Source organism: Pelmatolapia mariae, linkage group LG17 (assembly GCF_036321145.2).
Source record: "Pelmatolapia mariae isolate MD_Pm_ZW linkage group LG17, Pm_UMD_F_2, whole genome shotgun sequence".
Classification (NCBI taxonomy): domain Eukaryota; kingdom Metazoa; phylum Chordata; class Actinopteri; order Cichliformes; family Cichlidae; genus Pelmatolapia; species Pelmatolapia mariae.
The window spans coordinates 23,839,537-23,866,691 of record NC_086242.1 but is presented as its reverse complement, the minus strand read 5'-3'; the positions used below and the strand labels follow the sequence as shown (position 1 = coordinate 23,866,691).

Genomic DNA, 27,155 nt, shown 5'->3' with positions numbered 1-27,155 from the left:
CATGATTCATATTGAAAAACAAAACAAAGCTGAAAAAAAAACGTTTTTTATTTGACACTGCACAGTTTTTTTATTATTTAACACTGTGCATACAAAGGCACGCCGCCTCGGTCTTGGACTTTTATTGTGAAAAGGCCGGTCCGGATGCGTGCGCAGCGTGTTCCGGTAGATTACCGGCCGCGCTCAGCTCGGCTCTCCAGTCTCTCAGCTGTAACCGGACTGAACGTCATGTCGGACCCGTGCTCCTTCTCCTCGTTCACCAGGTGCGTCACCAAGCACCTGAACCTGCACCTGCACCTGGACTTCGACAGGCACGTGATCAGAGGGAGGGTGGCGCTGACCGTGGAGGCGCTGGAGGACCGATTCTCTACGCTGGTAACGTCAACGGGACGCGGAGGGTTAGCCTCGATCTAACGGACCCTTTAGTGCTCACCAGAGTCCAACTAACATCCGCTGGATTTAAGGGGAGTGCGTGCTTAGAGGCGGGCACTAAGGGGTTAACGAGCCGGGTCACACTGACGGTTCCTCGGGTGTTCCTCTGTGATCCGGCACCGTGCAAGCGTCCAGGTGTGCCTGATGCTTAACTTTATCCTCGGGGAGCACCGGGACCTTAAATCCAGCTGTTTTTAAATGGAGTCTGGTGGGGCGAGCGTTGCTAAGGCGTTTTTACAGACTTATAAAAACAGTTTGTCACTGAGCTTTAAAAAACTAACCCTAATGTTTTAAAGTTTTGATGCTTTAAATCAGCGAGTTTTAAAACGTGATTTCACAAACTGAAGCTTCACATATTTACGATCTTTAAACCTCTAACTCTGATATAAATCATTTTTATTTACATTAATTATTTGTTGATCTTTATTCATGTCGCATTTAAATTGTAACGCTGTGTGACATCCTCGAGCTTCGGGACTGATCGGGTTTAATAACTTCTTTATTAAAACAAACTCGTTAACTTTAACCTGTTGTTTTGGAAAAACTGACAGGTGAGTATCTTTCAGATAGAACAGGTGTGTCCAGGCTAAGTTCTTTAATTTCCAGATAAGCCTGCACCCCTACTGGAATCTGTGCTTCAGTTCACTGTCTGTGGTTATTCTTGTGCTTTGTTACCTCACCATCGACTCTCACCTGTGAGTGTCAGATTTCAACTTTTGAATCAGTTCTGTAAATATATTCAGAGCATAAAAACTTAAAATGGCACTTTTCTGGATGGAGTTTGGCGTGACACCAGTCAGCTGAAGCCCTAGACTGAAGTTTAATAAAACAGGTGCGCAGGAGAGCAGACTTTTCACTTATTTGTTTTTAACAGTTTTCAAAGCTCGGGTTTGATTCTGCAGCTGCAAGACGGTCACCTGTAGAAAGGTAAATGTAACGTTAAGCCCCCAGTAGTTTTCCTTCTTTCTGTCTCCGCAATCTCCTCCCTTTTGCACCCATCTTTGGGTGCATGGTTGCTTAAGAGGTTAACCCTCACCTGTCCATAAGGGTGTGTCTATCTGTTTAAACACAGATAGCTACACAAGTAAAATAAGGTTTCTTTGAATGGACTCTGGTGTGACGTGGCTCAGCTTTAAGACAGAGTGTGCAAGGTGAACTTTGTGCAGGTAGGACAGGTGAATGTTTATCAGAAGGTTCAGGTGCTGACGCAGCAGCTCGATAACTGGGGTTTTGTGTACCACAGACTTTGGACAGCAGTGACCTGAGCGTGGTGTCGGTTACGGCCAATGGGCAGCCGGCGCGTTTCAGCCTGGGCCCCAAACACAGCTTCAAGGGGACCCCATTGGAGATCACGCTGCCCTTTGACCTCTCCAGGTGACTGCGCTCTCCTCTCTCTGTCCTTATGGCCTGTCTTTTCTAATTAAAATCTAACCTCTGCTGTCCAATCAGAGGGCAACATGTGATCGTGGAGGTGACCTATGAGACGTCTCCATCAGCGACAGCACTGCAGTGGCTCACGCCTGAGCAAACTGCCGGGAAAAAGCATCCCTACCTGTTCAGCCAGTGCCAGGTGAGCCATTTACCCTCACCTGAGCTATATGCAATATAAATTATTAAAAATTTCATGTTTAAATTTGAATTCAGAGAAATTCTAGGTTTTTTTCTCTTTTGAAACCTTTTTTAAGTTATAATAGGTTAAAATAAAAGTTTTAAACTGAAGTTTACTGTAAACATATTTTTTGCTGATAAAACCTGAAACGCTGCATAGGAAAACCTTCAACAGAAAAAAAAAAGTTCCACTTTTTATGGTTTTTCTGTGAACTGTTGAAACTTTGTGAAACTGCAGCAATTAACAAACTACTTCCCTGTTCTTCTTGTTTTCTACCTTCTTCAAACTGATTTCACTTCCTTGTAAAGTTTAAAGCCTCAGTCTGCTGCAGAGCGTCCTCTGTACAGACCACCCCTGAACACAACGTGCAGCTAACAGCCATGGTTCCCTCTGTGCTGTCTTACAGGCTCATCACTGCAGGAGCATGATCCCCTGTCAGGACACCCCATCCATCAAGCACACCTACTATGCTCAGGTAAACACACACCTGTCCAGGTAAACAAACACCATTGATATATTATTAATTATTAAAATTATTAATAATTGTTAAAAAAAACACCTGAACAACATGCATAGCATCACCTCAGTGCCCAGAGCCTGATATTAGTCTCTCAGGTGTGTACTTGTATGTATGTGTGTGGGTACCTGTCCCTCAGGTGTCTGTCCCTAAGGACCTGGTGGCGGTGATGAGTGCAGTGAGAGATGGACAGGAAGTCGATCTTCAGGATAGTGGTCGGATCATCTACAGGTTCAGGCAGACGGTAGGCGGAGTCTCTTTCTTCTCTTCATCACCTGACATCATCATCACCAGGCCTCAGGTGTGACTGTCCTCTGTTTGACCTCTGATCTCAGGTGCCTATGCCTTCCTATCTGATAGCCATCGTGGCTGGAGCTCTGGAAAGCAGGTACAGATTGTCTCACCTCTTCTGATGTCACAGCATCAGCTTCAGCAGGTAAACTTGACTCTGTGCTCTGATTGGTTGGCAGGGAGATCGGGCCAAGGTCCAGAGTCTGGTCGGAGAAAGAGTTTGTGGAGAAAGCAGCGTTTGAGTTCTCCGAGGTGAGAACCTCAGACACACTGAGGCCACACAAATGATGGAAAGAAGACACACAGAACATGAGAACAAACAAACATGAGAACACAAAAAAATGTAGAACATGCAGGACATACAGAAGCTAGAGTGATGTTCGGGTGTTCCTCATCTTTCAGACCGAAGCCATGCTGAAGACAGCTGAGGAACTGGCTGGACCGTATGTTTGGGGTCAGTATGACGTCCTGGTTCTCCCTCCATCTTTCCCCTACGGTGGCATGGAGAACCCGTGTCTGACCTTTGCCACGCCCACTGTGCTGGTACGTACAAACAGGGGGCCAATCAGGGTGTTCATGATGTGTCAGTGTCATGAGACTGTTAGTTCTGATCAGCTGTTTCCTGTCTGTTTTCAGGCTGGAGACAAATCTCTGTCTGGTGTGAGTACAAGACTCTTCCCACCTCACCATGTGATTATACATTATAATTAAATTACCTTCCATACCTGTCCGTGACTGTGCATGTGTCCTACAGGTGATTGCCCACGAGATCTCTCACAGCTGGACTGGAAACCTGGTGACCAACAAGACCTGGGAGCATTTCTGGTAAACAAACAAACAAACAGGTGGAGCTCAGCTCAAGGGTCTCAGGTGTTTGCAGAGACGTGTAGAGAACCCATGGACGCCTCAGAAGATAAAATCTTAAAACCGGTTTTGAAACATGCTCTAAGTCACAAAACCCGATGCAGCAGAACAGGCCCACATTTGCTCAGGTGTCCAGACACTGTCTAGGTTTTCAGAGTGAAGTCACAGCTTTGGGCCAGACACTTTGTGGAACTTATGGGTTCTCTGAAATGGGATCAACTCATGGTGGGGTTAGTTTATCTGGAAAGATTCACTCTGAGGGTTAGCTGAAGAAAATCATCCAGGGTTCGACTTCTAACTGATTTCTGCCTTCGTGAAATACCAGCGTTTGAGGGTCAGGTGATGTAACGCATCGGCTGACCCATCCCCACTGCTAACCCGATAGCTCGCTGAGACAGTCCTTTTGAAAATCTTTGATTTACTTTGGTTTTCACAAGGAAAAATTCAGACACATGTTACAGCTGATTGACACACAAAGTGGTGGGAAGTACTGCAAAGCATTATCTAGGCAACCTGACATTGCATTTTCTACTATCGACTGTCCGCTCCAACAGGATGCTTATTATTATGTCATTATTTGACGTCAGCATGTTTGTGCCTTCAGGCTGAACGAGGGTCACACGGTCTACCTGGAGAGGATGATCGGCAGGTGTCTGGAGAGCGAACAGTTCAGGCAGTTCAAAGCCATCGGAGGCTGGAAGGACCTGCAGGACTCGGTAAGAACCCAAACATTATCCACCTTCACCTGTGTCACATTCACAGTCTGACATGAGGCACGTTTTCCTTTCACTCACCTGTGCTCATCATATCTCAGGTGAACACCTTTGGAGCCAACAACCCTCTGACCAACCTGGTGCCCAGCCTGCAGGACGTCAGTCCTGATGATGCCTTCTCTGCTGTGCCGTACGAGAAGGGCTTTGCTCTGCTGTATCACCTGGAGGAGCAGCTGGGAGGGCCAGGTAACACCTGCACACTCCTGCACACTCACCTCTTTCCTGCTCAGTTGCTGACACACCTGTTGATCTGTTTTGCTCAGAGGTGTTCATGGGCTTTGTGAAGTCGTACATCCAGCGGTTTGCCTACAGCAGCGTCACCACAGAGGAGTGGAAGAACTACCTGTTTGCCTACTTCAAGGACAAGGTGAGGAACAAATGGACACTCAGGCAGAGTTACAGTGACTGGAGGGAACGAACATCAACATGGCAGGTTTTGGTCAGAGGTCAGATTGTTACAAGAAAAGACAAATATTTACAGGGTGATCAGGCAGAAACTCCAGATGTGATAGATAGGTGGGTTCAAAGGTCAAGATGGAGCCTTGAGATGAGTTTTTGTGTCTCAGGTGGACATCCTGAACAAGGTGGACTGGAACGCCTGGATGTTCACACCTGGGATGCCTCCTGTTAAACCTCAGTAAGTACTCAGACTTCCATCTGGTCTCTGATTTCTAAAAACAATCTGATTCCTTTGTCCTGATTGGCTGTTGTTTCAGATACGATACCACAATGGCTGACGCCTGCAACGCTCTCAGTCAGAGGTGGCTCCAGGTGAGACCTGAATCTGGTGAGGACTCTTTAGAGTGATTTTATGTTCAGGCTCAAAGCTCCATCCTCTGTCCCCGTTCAGGCTAAAGACCAGGACCTGAACAGCTTCAAGCAGTCCGATGTGAAGAGTCTGTCATCCCACCAGGTCATCGAGTTCCTGTCACTGCTACTGCAAGAGGTAACCACACTTCAACTCCCCACACTCCACATTAAATCCCTACAGTCCACTTCCATTCACTCACCTGTTCCTTCCTTCAGGATCCGCTCCCTCTGACTCACGTGAAGAAGATGCAGGAGGTTTACGATCTCAACGCCTATATGAATGCAGAGATCCGCTTCAGGTGAGTCTTTCAGCAGCTCTAAATGGGACTTTCATTTCAAAACCTTCCCCTCCTTAAAGCCTCTTGGTGATTGGCTGTGCTCCCTCCAGGTGGCTGAGGCTGTGCGTCAGGTCCAGGTGGGAGGAAGCGGTTCCACTAGCGCTGAAGATGGCGACCGACCAGGGCAGGATGAAGTTTACACGACCGCTCTTCAGGTCCTTACACTTCAACAGTAGAACAAAACTCCACATCACTGAACTTCATGTTTATTTTTACTGTTTGTTCTATTGTTTCTTCTGTGTTTTTACTGTGCGTTTACCATTTTTACCCTTCCGCCATTAAAGACTTATGAGGTATTATCGTCACCCTCCCGGGGACGTGGCATGAACACCTAAGTTTGTGAGTGTGATAACTCGAGAACAAGATGACATAGGAGTTTCAAATTGGTCCCATAGGTGTATCTACTAAAAATCTCAGACGAGATCAAGCTTGGCTTCATTGCCAAGGTCAGAGGTCAGGTTTTCTAAAACTTGCAATGCAATAACTGAAGGAGGTTACCTAAGGTTTTCAAATTGGCACCATAGGTTTCTACTAAAAATCTTGGATAAGTTTGAATCTTACTGACCTCAATCTTAAGGTCAGAGCAAGTTTTCTGAAAATCGTGTTAATCTGATAACTTGAGAACATGGTGATGTAGGGTTTTGAAATTGATACCAGAGCTGTGTCTGCTAGGAGGCTGAGGGGTAGCACTGATTCTCTTACTGCATTTCTGCTGTTTTAATCGTCGTGGCTGTGCTTCATCTTCAGGGAGGTGTTTAACTTTGAGAAGTTTCGGGATGAAGCTCTTCGAGTGTTTCTGGCTCATCGAGCGGGGATGCACCCGGTCACCTCCGGACTCGTCTCGAAGGACCTGAAGGTGGACGTCAGCAATGCCGCCAGTCAGTAACAGCAAAAACGAGTCCGGAACCAGTCGGAGACCAGTACCGATCAACTTCAGCGCCAAAGCAATATTATATCACAGCAGTCGTTTCTTGGCTGGTTCTCTCTGATTAAAGTTTAATTGAATCCTCTTTTTCCTTTTTATTCCTTTCAAATATTTCGTCTTCAGCAGAAAAACAAGACGATTTTATAAAGAAATAAACTCTGAGTAAACTTTGGATTCTTGTTGTTCATTCAGATCTCAGCTGGGGTCACACAGGTCATGTGTGATCGTGTGCTGTTTGTAGTTTCAGTGCTTACATTTTCACTTTATTCTAATTACACAAGTAGAAAATCACTAGGATTTTTATTATTTTAGGCATAAAAGGTATAGAAATGTCTGAAATACTTAAAAGCAGGTCTTAAGTGTTGCTTTAAGCATTCATGGAGGATGATTTGTGTTTCACACTGAGCTTAGCGTCCCTCACACTGATATGTGTCAGTAATTGTCACACTGATGCAAAAAGAAGACCTGTAGTAACTGGCCAGAGAACATACAGGAACAAAGAGCTAATGTTACTGTAGCACATCCACACACAACAAATCAGTCATCTGGAATTATACTTTTAAGGTCACCTAATCTGGTGATCAGTGTAGTTAAATATCATGAAAAATTACCTCAAATATTTGAATGAAATCTCTAAAACAAAGTGTGCTGTTTCTGACTACTCCAAGCGTCAGGACGTAGCTTGTTAACTTATTTAAATGTTCATTCAGATCCTGAAAGTCTTGCATCTCTCTGTTTACTGGCCTCTACCTGACATCCAGACTCACTTTGGGTGTAAAAACCACCTGTTCCGAACTCACAGTGATGGAAACCTTAAGATAAAGGAAACATAACCATCACAGTGCTGTGCTGTCTTCACTGCTTTTAATTCTTTGGGCACTGAAAAATAATTACCTTCAGATGACGACTTTAATGTTTGTAAAGCTGCAGTGTCAGACCTGAACATGAAGAAGGTTCATGTGTTGCGATAGAAGGCTCAGAGCTTACCTAACACCACTGAACAGACAGTTTGAGGAAGAAAACAAAAGAATGACAACATCCAGAGGTCGGAGCCTGTAATTAACTTCCTCTTTCAGTTGGAGCATTAACAGGACAAACGTTTCACCATCATGTGTTGGGTAGTGTGAAGCCACAGAAATAGTTACACAAGCATGCTCGAGAGGAGGAAGAAGAGCCGGAGCACCACTGAGAGACGAAATATTTTTAATCTTCTAAACTGAAACCTCTGACATCAGACTGACATCTGCAGAAACAGGATGCTGTCAGAGGGTTTTCAGGCTGTTCAGAAGAATTAAACATCTGGTCTTCAGTTTCTGTTGGAAACACACAGAAACTGCCAGACTGGAAGTTCAAACTACTGGAACATCTGGTGATCCAAACAGCTGTTTGTTACTGGTGTACAGGCTCAGATGCTCTACATGTACAGCTTTGAGCTTGAGATCTGTGGACTCATTTGTCTCTTTTAAAAACAGCTAAAAACTCATCTTTTTAAACTTGCTTTTGGTTAATTTTTTGTTTTTATGTTTAAGCTTCTGTAAAGCACTTTGTGATTTTTATTTTGAAAGGTGCTATACAAATAAAATTTTACTTACTTTGCTTACTTACAAATGGAGGCCTGCTGGAGGACGACCAGCATCACCTGCAGGCCAGGTGATTTATTTTTTACTCTTCTGTGACTGAAGCTTCCAGATCTTACTCTCACTGTGCATTGAATACAAAGCTGTAGAGGAGTCACTGCTTATGTTCAACAATCAAACATTATAAGGGTAGAATGGTTCATCGATCTTCTCAAAAAAGCTTAATGTGTTTGTATTTAATCATAATAATAAAATGTAATTTCTGAGCAGAAAATGAGCCAGAATGTCAGAAATGAGAGGTTTATTTCACAGCACAGAGTCAGAGTTACAGCAATAACCATCATCGCGGCATGAACACATGTTATTGATCAGGTGGCAGGTAAGGCACACAAGTGATCTGATGGCACAATCAATAATCAGTTAAATAAAAATGTCATTGAGGCTGGGTCACATGGTTCATCAGATGTTTTAAAAAAAATTTTATTAAATATTAAAGTTTGTGTTAAAAAAAAACAACCCTTTTGTGTCAAAAACCACATCCACCAACCCCACCAGGTCCCAGCCATCATCAGGAGTCACCAGAATTACTAAAGGGCCACAAAGGCTCTGTTTGTGAAATGCTCAAACTGCTTTAGTGAGTGTTAGCTTGTTTTAAGAGTGCCTAAACTTTATAAAAGAGTTTTAAAAACAGTGATATGAGACCAGAGGGTTTGGCCTCAAAGGATTTAAATACAGTTTAAATACAGTTAATATCAGTTTTAATATCTAAAATATTAGGAATGAGTATCGAGATCCAGTTCTTGTAGACGACCGGTTTCTAGTAGAATTAATTTGATTCATTAGTCTGCCTGCCTATTTAGCCCACTTTTGAGTTCTTGAACTCTTGCTGTCTAGTTTTTATGTTTTACACCTGACTGCCGGAGTGGAGCCTCCACAATTTTGTTGTGCATGTACAATGACAGTAAAGCGCTATACTATTCTACTGCATTCAAACATTTGACACACAGCATGTAATTAATTAACCAGCATCTGAGACTGTAAACTCCTCAGGAAAGAGTTTACTGAGCTCAGATCAGAGGAGTTTACCCCTGTTGTCAGTAGAAAGAATGGAGTTTTAAGATAGCTCAGCACTGAGAGCTAAAATCCACCTTTGTGTCCTCTCTAGAGGAGTTAGAGATATTTAAACTCTGCACCAGGACAAGCTGCACAAACACCTCTTCATTTAGATTAGCTTACTTTTACTCGAGGTAGCAACACAGCTAGTGGGTTATGGTAGCTGGTTAGCAGTAGCAGTAGCATGGTATTGGCTAGCAGCCATGTCAGTGTTCCATTACCATAGCTAATGCAGGCTGTTAGCATTAGTACTAACTCCTGCAGTCAGAAAAGTGGAGGTTTTTCCCATCTTCTCTGGGGTAAATGACATCATCACACCTGATTGGATGGTTCAATTCAGACCATCCTGTATCTGTTTGGGTTCTGCTGGATTTCATCCATCAAGCTGCTCTGATGACTAACCTCTAAGGAAACATTAGAGGTCAGCTGATTTCAGACTAAGACATCCTGTTTCTGCTCGTGGGTAGTTTTTATGAATCAGTTTTAAAAAGTTAATAAGTGTAATTGTTTCTCTCCACCTGGACTGTTTACCTGCACTAAACCAGAGTCTCCTCAGGTCAACTTGACAGTTTGCAGTTTTAAACATGTCATCTCTGCCTGTGTCCAGGTGGGTTTAAAGACCTCTGACAGGTGAGACAGAAAGTCTGACCACCTCAGGTCCAGGTGAGTCCCAGTCCTCCGGACACCATCAGCTGCTCCAGGTCTCTGTCTTCCTGTCGCTCCTGCAGTCTCTGCTCCTCCAGCAGGGACACCAGAGAGTCTCTCTGCTCAACCACCTCCAGCATCTCCTCCAGGATCAGACGCTCCTCAGCCAGCTGCTCCTCGTCCTTCAGGTGGTCTGCATGCACACACACACACACACACACACACACACACACACACACACACACACACACACACACACAGGTGATCATCACACAGAAACACACAGGTGAGCAGGTGAGCTCTGATCTTGTCTGTGTTACCGTCCACAGCCATCCTCTCTCGGAGCTCCTGCTGCAGTCGACTCTGCCGGTCCTCCAGCTCCAGCTCTCGAGCGCTGAAACACAGCCAGAACCATCACACCCCAGGAATCTGCCCAGGTGAGAGGTCAAAGGTCACATACTCACAAGATCATGAGCTCAGCTTCATATCGGACCAGAGCGTTCTTCTGCTGGACCAGCTGGAACCACTGCTGCATCAGCGGCGGATTATCCAGTTTCCCGAGCCCTACACAGAAAACTGGGTTCAGCGCCGCATAATACCTGCTGTATATGTACTCCACAGGTAACCGGATATGTGAACTGACCTCCCAGGTGAAGCTCCATGTCTGCGCTTTGGCTGGATTCTCCCCAGTAATCTATCAGAAACACAAGCACAGGTGAATTAAAGTAGAAGCACACCTGAGTTCAGGTAGAACCAAGTAAGTTCAGGTATTCCTTTGGCCTGTATTTTCAGTACCTGCTTCTCCCCTCAGAGCTTTCTCCACCATCACTCCTCTCTCCTCCAGCTGCCTCTGCTTCTCCTCCACCTGCTGCAGCTGCCTCTGGATCATCTGAGACACAGAACGCAACATCAGGTAATCTCACCTGAACTCAGGTAACCTCAGGTGAACTCAGGTAACCTCAGCTGGACTCAGGTAACCTCACCTGGGCCTTGTGGAGTCTTTTCAGTTCTTCCTGTTTGGCCTGTCTCCTTGCAGCTCTCTGAACCCGTCGCGTGATTCTGGTGTCCAGGTCGTCATCATCATCCTCACGCTCCCTCTGGAACATGGTTTCCTTCACGCTCAAACTGGATGCCTCCTTCGGCTGGACCAGGACCCCCACCACCTCCGTGGGGCAGGAAGACTGGCCGTCAGAGTCCTGTAGCGGGACTCTGTCTTTCAGGGGGCGTCTCTGAAACAGCAGTGAGTAAGCATCAGGACAGGAAGTGAAACTGCTGGACCACCACAACCCTCAGAGGATCAGGTGTGTGTACCTTTATGGCGTATGATCGTTTGAAAGCCAGAGCGTGAGGAACGTATGGCGGCTGATTGCAGGAAGAAGAAAAACGGAGGACAGAAAACAGTCAAACTGATAGACGAGATGTGAATCTACGTCCATTTAAGTCTCGGGTAGTTTAAACAAGTCGGTATGTCGGTCGAGTTTAAAGTCAGTCTGGTCATTGTGTGTCAGGTGATACCTCCTGGTTCTCCTCCTCCTCGATGGCAACCCTCTGAATTTCATTGGTCAGGTCAAGCAACTCCAAACGCAGCTGCAAAAGAAGACTTCCGGTGAGAGAGCCAGTCTAGGTGTTAGTCTGACCCCTATCCCTATCCCTTAGTGAGTCTGGGTATAATTTAGGTCTCAGATTGCTTGGAATAATGCTGAACTGTGATTGGTCGGAGTGCTTACGTTGTTTTGGGGCTTCAGGGAACATCTCTGCAACACGGTGGATGAATCAAGATCTGACACCTCTGCTCTCACATCTGGACAAAGAAGGTACAGGTATTATATCATCATAGTGACATCACACTGACTAAAGGTGTTGTTATTATGGTCACCTGTGAATCTCTGACTGGTTGTTTTCTCCTTCGCCCTCTCTGCAGGTAAAGTCCCACCCCCCTTCTTCTTCTGCTCATTCTTGTTTCCAGAAAACACAGTCTTTAATAGATTTCTGGCTCCAACCCCTCCCAGCTCCATCTGCCCAGGGGGAGGAGCCTCTCTGAGCATCTTAAAGAGGAGAGCCCTGCCCCCAGGCTGCAGGGGGGGGAAGAGGAGTCTAGGGGGGAGGCTATGAGCTTCTCGCCGTCTCGTCCTCCTCCTCCTCCTCCTAAATGTCCCTGGGTCCTCCTCTGACCCCTCCCCTTTCTCTTGCAGGAGGAGGGGCCTATTTTGCGGCAGTTCAGGTGTGATGTTGTCAAATGAGCCCCGCCCACTAGCAGCAGGTGTCTCCATGACAACGGCAGGTGTGAGTGGCGCTCTGGCTCCATCCTCACTGTGAGGGGATTCAGGTGTGGTGATGAAGGAGGCTGTGCTGGCGGTGGTGGCGACAGGGGGTGGAGTCACAGATGAGTTCATGGAAGAGGTGGAGTCAGGCTGAACAGGTGTGTCAGAGCTGTGAGGAGGAAGCTCCGCCTCTGAAGGGAGGAGATAGTGTATGAAATAATGTGTATATGCACTCTGTACACATACACAAACACACACACACACACACCTTTCAATATTAATGTTTATTGATGTGAATGAACGTGAGGCAGCGAGCGTAAAGATTAGAACGACGGCCTTTAGAAGCAGCTGCTGAGCTCACAACGAAAAGGAAGCTGACTTTAAACTTTGTGTCACACATTCATCAGGTCAGTGTTTGAGTTTTAATAACTTCCTGTCCCCGTCCTCTGATCCTCCCATGGAGCTCCGCTGTCCTTTCATTCCATTTTTAATGAAATTAGAATTTAAATTTAGTTGTTGTTACACACAAACACACACACACACACACACACACATGCACAGAGTTAAACATTCATGTTAAACACGGTGGTTATTCTTAAATCTGTGGTTTTATAAAAGGAGTTTGGTTAGCAGGTTCAGGTAGGTGCTACCTGTCTCCTCCTCTAACAGGAGCCATAGGCCCGAGCGGCGCTCCATCTCCCAGGGGTCGTATTCCCCCTCTACCAGCAGGGGGAGACAGACAACAGCACATCTCAAACTCAAGACCCCTACTTCACACCCAAAAACTCACAAAGACTTTAACTCACCATCGCTGGACTCCATGTCACTGCCTTCCTCCTCCTCCTCCTCGTCCTCCTCCTCCTGGACTTTCAGGTAAAGCTGCAGCGTTTCTCTCGATGAAGATCTCGTCTCGTCTGAGGTTACACAGCCTCCTGCCTCTGTCTCCTCCTCCATGTCTGACTCTGAACTGAAAACAGGAAACATAAAACAGTTGGGATGGAGGACCAACACTGCCAACCAAACAAACTAAAGTGAAATTATAAAAGAATAAGAGCCATAGATAGATTGATTAAATATTTACAGGTTAGACTAGAATTTTTTTTTTAACAAAAGGCAAAATTTTAAATCCAAAAGTCAAAACAGAATTAAAAAAAAATTCCTACAAACATTTAAAATTTTGTGGGGTCTAAAGACACAAATATAACTTTTTTTTTTTTAAAACTTCGCTTTTATTGTAATCTTTATTTTGATGTAAACATTTAAGTTTCTTTATTAATTCTTACTTTTCACACCACAAAATATTTCATATTGAAGTTTTTACAGTAAAACGTGTGTGACCTCCAGCTCTTTACATCCAAGACATGTTTACTGACCCCCGTATGGAGCGGTGATTCCCAGCATTCAGCAGAAAGGCTGAAGCATTATTAAAGCCGAGGCTGTTTCTGTTTTTTTCTACTTCCTGAGGTTTACCGACCTTCTGGACCTGGACCCCGTCTGATTGTCGGTGCTCAGGTTGAATAGGTTCAGGACCTCCTCGGAAACCTCCTCCAGCTCCTCTTGCAGCTCCACCTCCGAGCTCCGGCGCCAGATTTCCAGCTCGATCCGCTCCGGCGTTGCCGCCATTAGAGAAGCAGCTGCCAACACACCAACGCAGCCGCACACACACACAGACACACACAGACACACAGACACACTAAAGCCCACATTGATTCCCGTTTAAGGAGCGCGCTCAGTGTGAACACGTATGGACACTGAAAGCACACACACAGGTGAAGCTAGCTCACCTGAGGATGGGCGGCGGCCTGCTGAGATCAGAGAGTCAGACAGAGATGGCGCCGAGCTCTGGGACCCCTTCAAAGACAAAGATATGCGTTTATTTATTAGTCCTGTAATTATTCCAACTCTAAAACTCAAAGTTTTCAGTAACCCTGATTCTAAATTAAATTTACAAAAAGAGTTTTTTTCACATTCATTTTCTAAAATGAGTTTAGCAGATGAACTTTATTAAATCGTTATCAGAATCATTATCTTTATTTTTCAAAGGCGAAATATTTGCTATTTAGGATTTAAAGGTTGAAAAAAACTTATACAGGTGATTGAAGAAAGGTCTAGTTTTCCTTGTGTCATTATTTCTTCTGTTAATGTGTGTTTTTATTATTTTTGAACTGAACATTTCTGGCATGATTGATCTTCCGTACTGACTCGCTAAACAGTGATGATCCTGAACAGCTTACCTGCCGTGAACAGAAACACCTGAACTGATCGGTTCCACAGGCAGGTAGCTGCTCCTGTCAGCTCTCCATTCAAGGTCCAACCACACAACACCACCACCACCACCCTGACCTCCAACTAAAATTACCACCTTAAGAGCATCTGATCACCTGTTCTACCTTCCAGGGCTTGAACTAATAAATCGCCCACACCTGCAGGTCAGGTGCACACAGATAATATCACAATGAAAGTAAAAGTGGTTCTTACGATTGATGTTCTGTGTGACACAGCTCTGTCAGATGGCGTCGGCCTCTTCCTCACGGCTTGAGCACTTAGGTGACATTCGGAGCGCTGCAGGCAGTAAAACCTCCCTGAGACACAGAGGACAACAGACACGATGTCAGGACAGGTGTGTGTCTCTCACACACAGGTATCTCACACAGACAGATGTGGAGGGTATCTTGCAGCCCTCGTCTCTGAAGACTTCCCAAAATTCATGTTTTTATAGCGACCTTCACACCGACTCCCGCCTCGACTTCAAACTCATCAGTCATGTGATCACTGTGCTCTCATTGGCTGCTGAGCTGCAGAATTCAGCTGTCAGACCCACAATAGACACTTTGTGTGGTTAAAAATGTGGTGTGGAAACCTGTGGCGGCGAGGCTCGGGGCTCCCATGGCGTCCTGAACTGAGCTCACCGATCACATGACACCACCACCTGACAGTAATCAGATTACTGCAGTGATGGGCAGAAAAATCAGAGTGAGTCTGCAGGGCAGGTTGTGTGTTGCTGGGGTCACACATTTTCTCCCCACTCACGAATCGGCAGATCTGAGACTTAGACACTAATCAGATTGTTTTTTGATACACGATTATGAGTCTGCTAACAAGTTACAGAAGTACGGAGGTGAGTGTGGACCTATGTCTCTGAAGGTTTGCGTTGCTTTTTCATTTATGAAATCTATCTTGCAAATAAAATGACTTCAAACTGTCGGTGGTCTGACGCACAGCAGGGGGTCCGGGCTTCATCAGCTGTTCATTACCCGGTCCACTCCGACACTCAGGGGGTCCTTCTTCCACCCACAGCCACGGGAGAACCACCTGTTACCCTCCCGTACACGTTTATGGACAGAGTCTCAGGTGAGTCTGGGTCCAAGTAAGTAGTCCACATGAAAACACATTCAGACTGTGAGAGCAGAACTTGAGCTCATGGTAGGGTCACAGATCTTCATCAGGAGGCCAGATCTGGCCCACAGGCCAGTGTTTGAGTCTGCAGAGAACTGCTGACTGCTGAACAACGCGGCACTGTTCTCTGCATCAAGCTGCCCGTTTATGAGGCTGTTTCCATTTTTATCCCCAAAGACCCAAAGATACCGTGGAGACTGACACAGGTCCCCCCCACACACATTAACGCTCTTCAAAAACAAACAAATTTATCTGCAAATGAGGCTGTTTTGTCTTTTCTTCTCTGGTTTCTGATTGGATCTTTTTATTGGATGTCACACTGCTCCCTGTTTTTGTTGCTCATTGTCAATAAAGCTACAGATTTGACTGTGAACTTTATTTATCTATGTGCTGGACACAGAGAGGCTTTATCCTCCACTTAGTCATGAGTCTGATATCGTCTGATACCACACCTCAGGAATGAGACCGATGAGTTCAGCTCTGTCACTCAGGTTTAATCTAACGTTCTGTCACTGCCACAACCCTGTTTGTGATGTCATCACCCTGACACCAGGGCCATCAATAGAGGTTTTTCAGTGTGTGGGTTGAGAAAGTCCATATCAACTCTGTCTCTTATGGCCTCATCTCAAAGTCAGACATCTGTTTTCTCTCCTGGAGGTCACTGGAGGTTTATTCTGAGGGTCAATGGCAATGATCTGCTCAGAGAGACACTGGCTCTAAAAATGTGTTTCATGACTGTGAGGTCATTGTTTGTCCCCACAGAAGGAGAGTGAACACCTCTCTTTTTTCCTGCTGAACATGGAAACCTGTTAAAACCTAAACCCCAACAGCAGAGAAGGGTGGAGGAGGGGGATGTGAGTGCACTGACCAGCGTGCTGGTCATATGTGTACGAGGCCAGGCGGAGGGGACTGCTGCAGGAACCACACTGGAAGCAGCTGCGATGGAAGAACAAGCCCTCTGCACTGAGACGCTCCATCACATAAACCCTCTGCTTACAGAAGAAACAGACGTGACTGCAGCTGGCAGAGACCTGCGGGGACACACACAGCAACAGATGGAGGAAAGGTTAAAGGAAAGGAAGTGAAAGTGGAGGAAAGGAAACAAGGCTGGGATGGAAGGAAAGGTGACAGACTAAAAAGCTAAAAGAAAGGAGACATTAGGACATGAAGAATGAAAGAAATGAAGAAACCACAAGAAAAAAGAAACAAGGAAACAAAGTCTCAGCAAACTGAATTCCATCATCAGTTGGGCAGAGTTATCAGGTGATTTATGACAACATCTTCTTCACTTCAGCTGATTGAAACAAAGTCAAAGAGCCGAAGTGAACAAGGCGCAGAATACTGAAGCAGTCTTACCCCACCACCGTCCTCCTGACTCTGCATACGACTGGTTATCTGCTCAGCCAGTGAGCTCACGCCACCCATATACATTTGAAGGCACTTTGATCAGACAGACACAGACACATTACAGCCACAGACCATGGGCCTCATTTATCAAATAATGAACCATATCCTTTCATCTGCAGTTAACCTGTGCAGTGAGCTGAAAATAAACTCCATATATTCACTTTTAATATCCAGGAAAGATGGCGAGACCTGAACCCTGACATCATCTGCCTCAAAGGACGTTTTCACACCTGTAGCGCGTGTCCTCTGGTCCGACTCAGCTGATGAGTTTAAAACTTGTAGTTTTGCTTTGTTTTGTTTCACTTCAGTCCGCTCATAGAACTCGGAGACATTCATGGTAGCTGCTAGCCTGTACAGACCTTTGCACGTCTATAGCACTTTCCTCCACTGAGAATACAAAACATATGTTCGTACAGGATGATGTTTAGCTCAAACTTGTAACATACACTTGGTAGCTGGTTCGGTTGTTTTGGTCTCCACTCGAGTGCAATTACTGTGTTCACACCTGCACAAACGAACCGCGCAGACAGGGAGAATAAACCAGAGGTTGATTTAAACTGACTAAACACTGCAGGTGTGAAAACAACCTTAGCTGACCATGATCAGCAGCATACAGACCCAAGGGTCAGGGTCAGGGTTAGGGTTAGGGTAAGGGAAGGAAACGTGAGGGTGAGACTGTTAAAGAAGGGAAGGAAGATGCTGGTGTGGAAGTAACTTCTGTTTCCAAAAGTTTGTTTTTTGATCCACACACCTGAGTGTGAAGAAACTAACACCAGTGAGACCCCTATAGATTTACACTATGCAGTTGTTATAAATGAGGCCCTTGATCCACCACTGAGAGTGATAGGATATCAAGTGCTTTTTACCAGCATCACGTTCAGCGTTATGGTGTTTAAGCAGGAATTTTCACATGTGACCTTTTACTTTCTCATCTGATTAGTTCTCCACGTCTCCAGGATTTATTTAGTGTCTTTGTGTTTGTACTCTTTGGAGTGAAATATTGGGGTTAGTTTTATATCAAAGCTGGCAGCAACATCTGAGGCATGACAGTAACTCCAGCTTCTTCACCCTGATCAGGGTTTATGGCCAAGATACATCTGAGCTGTGGGACATCATACCGTTCAGGACCAGGTGAATCTTCCAGGAGATCTAACTTGTTTTCAGCGATGGGGCAGCCAGAGGAGAGGAAAATAAACCCTGCTTGTGATGCTGGTTGAAAACACAGCGGCAGATGGAGGGAAAGTCCAGCCGCACAAAGTGCTCAGTCAGCAAACACATCAGAGCTGCAGGCTGATCTGAGAACAGCTCCTCTGCTCAATAGGAGCCATTCATGAGCCTCACTCTGTTATTGATCACATGAAGCAGGCGATCGGTACAGCCCTGCAGGACTCAACGATCCACTGAGGATGTTCAGGCTGACGAGCACGAGTGCAGCCGGGGGACACCGAGGCCCGAACAAACCAGAGCACTACGGGAGGAGGGGTAAACGTTCAGCACACAAACACACCAAAACCCATCAGAGATACCTGTTCAGGTACTTGCTCAGGCACCTGTTCGTCCCCATCGAGAACTGCCTGAGCCTTGAGCTTCTGTTTGAACCGAAAACTCATCTGCTCCTGCTGAAGAGTTCGTTTTTTCTGGCAGAGACAGCAGATGTTATTCCATCTGCAGTCTGGACTCTGCAGAAACTGTGGCGATGCAGGAGGCTAGAACCAAAACCTGAACCAATCAGTGATGTCTACCACACACCATAGAGAAATCCTCTTTAAAGGGTCTCAATTCAAACCAAAAACTCAATTTGGTTCATAGTTACATCACCCTGTGTGTCCAGCACATGAATCCATGAGAAAGAAACTTCTCACGAACCAAACTAACATCTGTGTGATTCACATGTGGATCTCAGAAGTATCAACAGACAGCAAAAAGGGAAATCATCTATTTATTTTAACCATCCAGCCACCTGCATCCTCTTAAATGAGTCTTTAAAGTGAAAATGTAGTTTATCAGTACTCCAACATGTCACATCTGTCTCTACTGGCTTCTACTGGTCTTTACCGGCCTCCATGATGACAAGTGAACTGGAGCTGCAGTCGGCTGACTGTCTGCTGGTTGGGAGGCTGGAGGGAGGCTGGATAGCTCCCCCTGCTGGTTAACACAGGGTGTTTGCGTTTATAGAAACATTAATAGTACACACATCATGTCCACAACCCCTATTTGACCATCAGAAATCAATATGATTGATCAGAAATCAGCACGCTCTCACTTGTCGACGGAAATCAGCAGAAGCAGCAGAAGATGTCCTGCAGGTAGATGAACTTTCATCCAGCTTTGCCTGTAGCTGATTGGCCATCAAACGAACTCTGGACCGACTGGCCCCACCCACAAACTCCTCCTCAAATGACTGGCTCTCAACATCACCATTCAGGTCACATGACTGCAAAACAAAATATCCATTAAAAAAAGAAAAAAATCAGGTCATAGTTATCAGAGGAAAGTCAGTTGCCAAACAGTAGTGAGTTTCCTGAGGTGGCTTCTCCCACAGACAGTGACATCAGCGGCTCCACCTTTGGCCCTGACACTGTGCTGGTGTCAGCTTTGTGGCATCATCACCATCAGTGGTGTGGTGTGTAAATGAGCAAAGAGGCCGCATCCATCAGTCCAGACTGAAGAGAGAAAGAGTGGCCAGCTCAGGCCCTGGTGATGGAAGCTTCTCCATCTCCACCTGAGTCACATGGCCTACAGAGACTGAAAAGGGTCATCAGAGTGAAAAAGAAGCATTTGTCTTCAGTTGTGAGTCTTGATGAATTAAAGAAAAGTCTTCATCTGAACCCTGACCCTGAATTAGATAAGACGAAGAAAATGGACGGACAGCCGGACCGCTCACCATCTCCAATCTGAATGTCTAACGCTCTCTGTCCTTCAATGTCTGGTTCTGGTTGAAGATTCGGAAGATTTGAATAGTTTAACATGAGCTGATTTTGAAGTGAAGTGTGGACACTGACCTCCTGCTGCTCTCGACTCCACTGACTGGTCTTCCTCTTTTTACCCAATGCCCCCCCATGCTCCTGCAGATACCACAAATTATTACCATCTTTAATTTCACACAGATGACTGCAGGTATGAGGAGGTGGAACTACGCTACCTTTGGGTTTCTCTTCCTGGACAAACTGGTTCCCAGTCGGCTGAGGAGGGAGGCGGGAGCGATGAGAGCTGATCGCAGGTCAGTGATGTGCCTCAGGCAGCCTGAAACAAACATGTTGGATTACCACGTCTTTTTTATCAGCCCTTTTCCAGTAGAATGGCTGATCGGGAGCAGTTTGCAGCCTCACCTGTAGGGGGCGGCGAGTCTTTGAGCAGTTGGTAAAACTGGCTCAGGTACATGACCATCGAAAGAGAGTCCGGCTCTTCCACAGACGACATTTCCTCCACCGTCATCAATGGAGAAATCCCAAACTCTCGTTCAGCCACATCAAAGCCGAGTCGAGTGTTATCTTCCACTGACGACTCATCCAGAGAGTCAAAGTCTCTGAGGAGAGGCAGGAGTCAACTCAGACCTCAGAATAAGCAAAACTCTCACCTTTAAAGGACCATTCCTCTCTAAAATCCATGAACAAATGTTTATGACCTTTTAGTTCTATCTTTTAAATTATTCATGGGTAAATGTACATGAGTGAAGCACAGAAGGTTGATATAGTAAACTTTCTGTTATTTAGATGTTGTTGACTTTTGCACCCTGTTCTTTCACTGCTCTTGAAGCTTGTTTTATTGATGATGAAGTTTTCTCACATAATGACACAGGAAGTTGTTTCTGACAGGACATGAATCTCATTGTTCAGTCCGACAGGACGTCTCACAACACAGTTTGTCCCTCTGGATTCTGAGTACCGTATTTTTCAGACCATAAGGTGCACTGGATTATAAGGCGCATTAAGCGAAAAACAAACAAACAAAAAGTCACATAAGTCCAGTTTTGATTCATTAATGTTGAATTCTCTCGCAGCTGCTCTATTTCCGTGTTGTTGCAGTATATTAATGACTAACCTCGTATTGTGGATGGATTATCTCAGTTGTTCTCCTGACTGAACTTTGGTCCGTTTACAGCATCCTGCCATGCGATTGCATTTGTCCCTAACCATCGGGAACCCTCACGTTAACTTTTATTGAGTGGAAAAAGTTAGCGTTCATCCTCCAGCTTCACTGTGTTTATGTTATGCTAATGTAGCCGGATGGGCTACTCGCCTTTCTTTTCTCTCTCTCGCTCGCTCGCTCTACTGCTGTCGCTCTCTCCTGCGCTCGCTCTTACTGCAAAACTAGGTCAATTGGGAACCCACCTGCATATTGATTGCAGGCTGGCACCAGGTATAAAGCCAAGCCGGTGCTTCTTTGGATTATTCCTCCCATGCATTCAGCGCAAAGCAGCAGTAAATGCTGACACTCTGCGACGGACTGATCGGCAAGAGTAGATCATATGACAGCCACAGCGCGGCAGGTTGTTTTATTCCGGCGTTGCGAAGAGAGGTGCTTGTGTGATTTCCCCCGCCAGTGAGAGTATAATGCCTCCGGTCCTGGGGGTGTGATCGCTGCCTTCACCTCCGTGGCAACTCACACAGCCTTAAGTGAAGAATCAAGACACCTGCCTAGCCGTTGTTGTGAGGGCTCCTCCTCAGTGGAGCCTGCTGTCTTGTCTTGCCTGGTTCCATGTTTGTTTTATTTTCGCTTTAAGACACTGTCAACAATGACGCTACATTTTGGTTTCTAATATTTTATTTATTCTTATTATAAATAAACTGTTTTAATATTGGAGCCAACCTGCCTCGGAGTGCATCCTTGAATCTGTGCGGCCTCTTTTTATTCCTTTTATCTATTTTTCTTAAATATATTTCCTAGGGGTGAAAATCCCCTAGGTGGCGTTGTCATTTTATTTCCTTTTATCTAACCCCGCCGACCACTTGGTCACATACTTGGCGTTGGTCGACAGGATGCACATTTGAGGTAGATGTTTGGTTTTGTAAATTGTTTTATTTTTGTAGAGCATAGTTTACCTGTTTGAAGGCTCTATTTCTTTTTAAGTGTGATTATAGACAAGACAGCAGTATCCAGGTTTAGGAGGAAGAGTAATAGGATTTTAGCACCTTGCCGATATAATTTTCCCTGTTTTGGTCTAAAATTTATTATGGAGGAAGAATTGCAGCAACTTAGAGACTTGGTAGCACAGTTAAAAGCAGATAATGAGCAATTGCGCCGGGATAGAGGCGCTGTGCTGGAGTCTGGTGGTGGTGCTGCGTCGGCCTCCTTCGCACCAGCTGGTTGCGTACCAAATGTTGGTAGCCAGGCCGCTGTCACAGAGCGTTTGGTGGTGGTGCCTAGGGACCGTAAATGTCCCATGTTTAATGGCAGAACAGGCATCAATATATCTGAATGGGTTGAAGAGGTTCAAGCGTGCATGCGTGCCCGGCACCTGTCTGTTGCTGATCAAGCCTTCTTTATTTTTGACCATTTAGAGGGAGAAGCAAGGGAGGAGATCAAATTTCGCCCTAATTCAGAGCGAGGGGATCCTGCTCGGGTGTTGACTATTTTAAAGGAACTGTATGGTAATGCGCAGTCCTATGTCACTCTGCAGCAGGCTTTCTTTTCGAGGAGACAGCGGGAGGGAGAGACTTTGCAGGAGTTTTCCTTAGCGCTAATGGCTTTGATGGAGCAAGTGAAACAAAGTGCACCTGATGGCATGCGTAATGCAGAGGTGTTGCTCCGAGACCAGTTTGTAGAACATGTTGCTGACAGTGCTCTCCGCAGAGAGCTTAAACAATATGTTCGCCGTGTGCCTACTGCCACCTTGTTAGAGGTGCGTGGGGAAGCAATTAGATGGGAAAGAGAAGGGTTTTCAGGCGGTGTTCGCGACCGCGGCTATTCCCACCCATCAGCGTATGGTTTCCAGTGTGGGGTGCGCACTAGCCCTAGGTCTGCTCCTGTTGGTATGCCCGAGTCTGAGTGGCATGAGCTAAAGGAACTCCTAAAGCGCCAGCAAGAGCAGTTAAATCAGCTCACTGAGACAGTGGTTTCTTTACAGAACCCCCGAAGAGGTGTTCGGCCTTCACGGGCTGGCTCGGTGATTTGTCGCCGGTGTCAGCAGCCAGGACACTTTGCTAGGGAGTGCACTGGGGAGCGGGTTTCACGCCGCACCAGAGCAGGTTCTGATTCAGGCCCTCCTCGTACGGCAGTTGGCAATCACCTTTCCGCTACCCAGTCGGGAAACTAAAACCCTCTGAGCTGCAGAGCCACAGTTCAGGTGGGGAGTTCACTGGCTCACAGAAAGATAGGATTGGCAGGTTAATTTCATCGTGTCCAAAGATAGATGTGCTGATTAGTGGGGTGACTGTCCCTTGTTTGGTGGATACTGGTTCCATGGTTTCCACCATTACAGAGAGCTTCTTTTTGACGCATTTTGCCCCTTGGGGACAAGAACGCCTTCAGTCATGCCATTGGTTACAGCTTCGGGCTGCCAATGGGCTTGCCATTCCTTACATTGGCTATTTGGAGCTCAGTGTACTCCTGTGTGGCAAGGAAATGCCCTCTTGTGGGATCCTCATAGTGAAGGACCCTCCTGGTGCCACGCCCTCTGTTCCTGGTATTTTAGGAATGAATGTCATCCGTCGCTGTTATCAAGAGCTGTTTGGGGCTTTCGGTGGCTCCTTGTTTAATTCTCCTTCTGTGTCACAAGCACCGAGACCAGTTTTGGAGGCCTTACATCAGTGTCACCAGTCTGCAGCCCAAGCCCCAGAGGACCGTGCTGGTACCGTCAAGGTACAGGGCCCGCGGGCCGTGCGGATACCTGGTGGTGTCATGCAGCTGGTGGCCACCACTTGTTCACAGCAGTTGTCAGGCCAGTCTGTGCTTTTCGAGCCTCCTGAGTCCGGGCTGCCAGTTGGGTTGCTGGCCTCTCCATGTTTGGTCCAGGTGGATAAGGGTGTTGCCTATATCCCAGTCACTAATGTGGGAACAGCGGAAGCTGTCCTCCACCCACGGACCCATTTAGGAGTGATCAGCCAAGCTACTGTTGTTAGCCTCCCTGCTGGTGTTAGCGAGGAACACTCTTTTCCCATTACAGTTTCCTCCCATACAACCAGCAGCCCTGCTCAAGACATGGTGGATGCGATTGACCTGTCTGCTCTCATTGAGTCAGAGCAACATGAGGTACGGTTACTTTTGCAGAAGTACCGCTCTGTTTTCTCCACTCATGAGGGAGACTTGGGCTGCACGAACCTTATCTCGCACGATATACCTCTGCTTGATGACGTACCCGTCCGGCAGAGGTATAGGCGGATTCCTCCTTCTGATTATGAGGCCGTCAGGGCCCATATCAATCAGCTATTGGAGGCCCAGGTAATTAGGGAGAGTAGCAGTCCGTATGCCTCCCCCATCGTGTTGGTCCGCAAGAAGGATGGAAGTCTCCGTTTGTGCGTTGACTATCGTTTGCTGAATAGCAAAACGAGGAAGGACGCCTTCCCGCTACCTCGCATTGAGGAAAGTCTGGATGCCCTTGCTGGCGCACGCTGGTTTTCTACCATCGACCTGGCCAGTGGGTACAACCAGGTGCCAGTCTCTGAGCAGGATAAGCCTAAGACCGCTTTTTGCACGCCGTTTGGCCTGTTCGAATGGAATCGAATGCCATTCGGGCTGTGCAATGCTCCTGGTACTTTTCAGCGCCTAATGCAGCGGATGTTCGGGGATCAGCAGTGTCAGTCGCTACTGCTGTACCTGGACGACATCATTGTGTTTTCCTCGTCCGTTTCTCAGCATCTGCAACGGCTAGAGATGGTGATGAAAAGGCTGCAGCAAGAGGGGCTCAAGGCTAAGCTAGAAAAGTGTGCCTTTTTCCAGCAGAAGGTTAACTACTTGGGCCATGTAATCTCTTGTGAGGGTGTCTCCACAGATCCAGCCAAGGTTGACGCAGTAGCCAAGTGGCAGTGTCCTCGTTCCGTGTCAGAGTTGCGATCCTTTTTGGGTTTCGCCAGCTATTATCGGCGCTTTGTGGAGGGGTTTGCCACATTGGCGGCTCCCCTGCATCAAGTGGTGGCTAAATTGGCTGGCACCAAGACAAAGAAGGGCTCGGGACAGAGTTTGAGTGCTATCTGGACACCTCAGTGTGAGGAGAGTTTTGAGGCCCTGAAAGCCAAACTTGTGTCTGCCCCTGTGCTGGCGTATGCTGATTTCACACGTCCATTCATATTGGAGATTGACGCCAGTCACAGTGGCTTGGGTGCAGTCCTCTCCCAAGAAGTAGAGGGTGTTGTCCGGCCAGTGGCTTATGCCAGTCGAGGTCTCCGGCCCCATGAGCGCAATATGGACAATTACAGCTCTATGAAGCTGGAGTTTCTTGCGCTCAAGTGGGCCATGGCCGAGAAGTTCCGGGAGTACTTGCTGGGGCACAAGTGTGTGGTTTACACTGATAACAATCCACTCAGTTACCTCTCTTCAGCTAAGCTGGGTGCCACCGAGCAGAGGTGGGCCTCCCAGCTGGCGGCATTCGACTTTGAGATTAAGTATCGCTCAGGCCGCAGTAATAGGAATGCTGATGCTCTCTCCCGACAGTATGAGACGAGCTCCAGCCTGGCCGAGGGCGTGTTGCCTGGGACTCCCATCCCCACTTCGCTTCAGCAGGCTCCGTGTCCAGCAGTGCTGCCCGCTGTTACTCAGTCGGAGATTGGGGCCTTTCCGTCTCATTCTCCAGGGGATATTCGTGCTTTGCAGGAGGCTGATCCCCTCCTCAAGGATTTCTTGGTATACTGGAGGAGGCAGTCCCCGCCCTCTTCGGTGGAAAGGAGTCAGCTCCCCAAACCAGTCATGGTTCTGCTGCGTCAGTGGGACCGTCTGGTGGAGAAGGATGGCATCCTTTATCGCCGTATTTTGCGTCCGGGTGGAGGTGAGGAAGCCCTCCAGCTTGTGCTTCCAGAGGCTCTGAAGCCTGAGACCTTGAGGCAGCTGCACCAGGACCATGGGCACCAAGGTATTGAGCGTACCACTGAACTCGTCAGGCAGCGTTGCTATTGGCCCGGGATGTCCTCTGACATCAAGCAATGGGTTCAGCGTTGTGAACGCTGTCAGGTCGCAAAGGACTCAGAGTTAGGGTCTCATAGTTATATGGGTCACCTGTTGGCGTCTAGGCCAAATGAGATCCTGGCCATAGACTTCACCGTGTTGGAACCTTCCCGTAGTGGAGTTGAAAACGTCTTGGTTATGACTGACGTTTTTAGCAAATACACTGTTGCAGTCCCTACCCGGGACCAGCGGGCCTCTACTGTGGCCCAGGCCCTATTAACAGAGTGGTTTTTCAAGTTTGGCGTTCCTAGCCGCCTCCACTCTGACCAGGGTAGAAACTTTGAGAGTTTGGTGATGCAACAGCTATGTGAGTTGTATCGGGTAGCCAAGTCCCGTACAACCCCTTACCACCCAGCGGGTAATGGGCAGTGTGAACGGTTTAACCGAACCCTCCATAACCTCCTTCGGACCCTGCCATCATCTCGGAAACGCGACTGGGCTGCATGCTTACCACACGTGCTCTTTTGCTATAATAGCACGCCCCATCAGGGCACTGGAGAGTCGCCCTTTTTCCTGATGTTTGGCAGGGATCCTAGGCTGCCTATTGATTTCCTTCTAGGCCGGGTTCAGGACCCAGTGCCTGGAGAGGTTCAGGACTGGGTGGCCGAGCATCAAGCCAGGTTAATGGTGGCTTTTGAGGGAGCTCGGGCACGGTTGTCGTTGGCTGCTGACCGTCGCAAGGAGCGCCATGACCAGAGAGTCCACCCTGTTCCTTTAAAGGTCGGTCAGCTGGTGTATCTTCGAGATCACAGCGCCCGGGGTCGGCACAAGATCCAGGACCTATGGAGCTCTGTGGTCTATCAGGTGTTGAGGGCACCCCAAGAGAATGGGGCTGTTTATACCATTGCCCCCGTGGGAGATTTGGAGAAGGTTCGACATGTCCATCGCGACATGTTGAAGGCACAGGTCAGCCCGGGGCCTCCTGCACCTGGTCCACAGGCTCCACCCCCGCCTGTGCCTGCTGACTCAGAGCGGACCTCTCTGAGTGATGATGAGTTGTGGCTCCTTGTCCCTGAGGTACCTTCACAACCTGTGGCGTCATCTTCTGATGCCTCTAGAGTTCCATCGGTGGAGCTCAGGTCTACTCCCAGTGTGATTGTA

The 27,155-nt window shown here is 47.1% G+C and overlaps 2 protein-coding genes across 13 annotated transcripts in view; one reads left to right on the top strand and one right to left on the bottom strand.

The window, feature by feature from the left end:
- The first annotated feature begins 125 nt into the window (after positions 1 to 125).
- lta4h (leukotriene A4 hydrolase) lies at positions 126 to 6,717 on the top strand. Its single transcript, XM_063460454.1, has 19 exons — positions 126 to 375; positions 1,676 to 1,806; positions 1,882 to 2,002; positions 2,448 to 2,516; positions 2,698 to 2,802; positions 2,894 to 2,946; positions 3,029 to 3,101; positions 3,252 to 3,392; positions 3,486 to 3,509; positions 3,604 to 3,674; positions 4,318 to 4,429; positions 4,528 to 4,672; positions 4,750 to 4,853; positions 5,053 to 5,123; positions 5,203 to 5,257; positions 5,337 to 5,432; positions 5,513 to 5,595; positions 5,685 to 5,789; positions 6,382 to 6,717. Exons 1-19 carry the CDS (start codon positions 145 to 147, stop codon positions 6,518 to 6,520), a joined length of 1,929 nt encoding a protein of 642 aa, XP_063316524.1. The 5' UTR covers positions 126 to 144; the 3' UTR covers positions 6,521 to 6,717.
- Positions 6,718 to 8,422: 1,705 nt separating this feature from the next.
- The window catches only part of mical3b (microtubule associated monooxygenase, calponin and LIM domain containing 3b), a 28,216-nt gene continuing 9,483 nt past the window's right edge, over positions 8,423 to 27,155 (bottom strand). For 3 of the 12 annotated variants that reach the window (XM_063500438.1, XM_063500439.2, XM_063500437.2), the window contains 23 exons: positions 20,288 to 20,484; positions 20,101 to 20,201; positions 19,961 to 20,023; positions 19,222 to 19,392; positions 19,014 to 19,103; positions 18,485 to 18,664; positions 16,908 to 16,991; positions 16,420 to 16,582; positions 14,634 to 14,737; positions 13,940 to 14,006; positions 13,630 to 13,789; positions 12,962 to 13,122; positions 12,806 to 12,874; positions 11,771 to 12,346; positions 11,622 to 11,695; positions 11,410 to 11,481; positions 11,206 to 11,256; positions 10,878 to 11,123; positions 10,690 to 10,783; positions 10,538 to 10,588; positions 10,359 to 10,458; positions 10,215 to 10,288; positions 8,423 to 10,087 (listed from right to left, as the gene is read on the bottom strand). In XM_063500438.1, the coding sequence (XP_063356508.1) occupies positions 9,903 to 10,087; positions 10,215 to 10,288; positions 10,359 to 10,458; positions 10,538 to 10,588; positions 10,690 to 10,783; positions 10,878 to 11,123; positions 11,206 to 11,256; positions 11,410 to 11,481; positions 11,622 to 11,695; positions 11,771 to 12,346; positions 12,806 to 12,874; positions 12,962 to 13,122; positions 13,630 to 13,789; positions 13,940 to 14,006; positions 14,634 to 14,737; positions 16,420 to 16,582; positions 16,908 to 16,991; positions 18,485 to 18,664; positions 19,014 to 19,103; positions 19,222 to 19,392; positions 19,961 to 20,023; positions 20,101 to 20,201; positions 20,288 to 20,484 (3,133 nt within the window). In that variant the 3' untranslated portion in view covers positions 8,423 to 9,902. Of the gene's footprint in view, positions 10,088 to 10,214; positions 10,289 to 10,358; positions 10,459 to 10,537; positions 10,589 to 10,689; positions 10,784 to 10,877; positions 11,124 to 11,205; positions 11,257 to 11,409; positions 11,482 to 11,621; positions 11,696 to 11,770; positions 12,347 to 12,805; positions 12,875 to 12,961; positions 13,123 to 13,629; positions 13,849 to 13,939; positions 14,007 to 14,633; positions 14,738 to 16,419; positions 16,583 to 16,907; positions 16,992 to 18,484; positions 18,665 to 19,013; positions 19,104 to 19,221; positions 19,393 to 19,960; positions 20,024 to 20,100; positions 20,202 to 20,287; positions 20,485 to 27,155 lie in introns of those variants that run through there. The other 9 variants (XM_065469451.1, XM_065469450.1, XM_065469452.1 and 6 more) reach the window with 9 other exon arrangements.

Bases quoted from the DNA above. Each gene is read 5' to 3' on its own strand.
- lta4h (XM_063460454.1), top strand. From the start codon at position 145: ATGCGTGCGCAGCGTGTTCCGGTAGATTACCGGCCGCGCTCAGCTCGG. The intron at 3,393-3,485 runs GTACGTACAAAC...GTCTGTTTTCAG, and splicing joins TTGCCACGCCCACTGTGCTG to GCTGGAGACAAATCTCTGTC. The intron at 5,124-5,202 runs GTAAGTACTCAG...CTGTTGTTTCAG, and splicing joins ATGCCTCCTGTTAAACCTCA to ATACGATACCACAATGGCTG.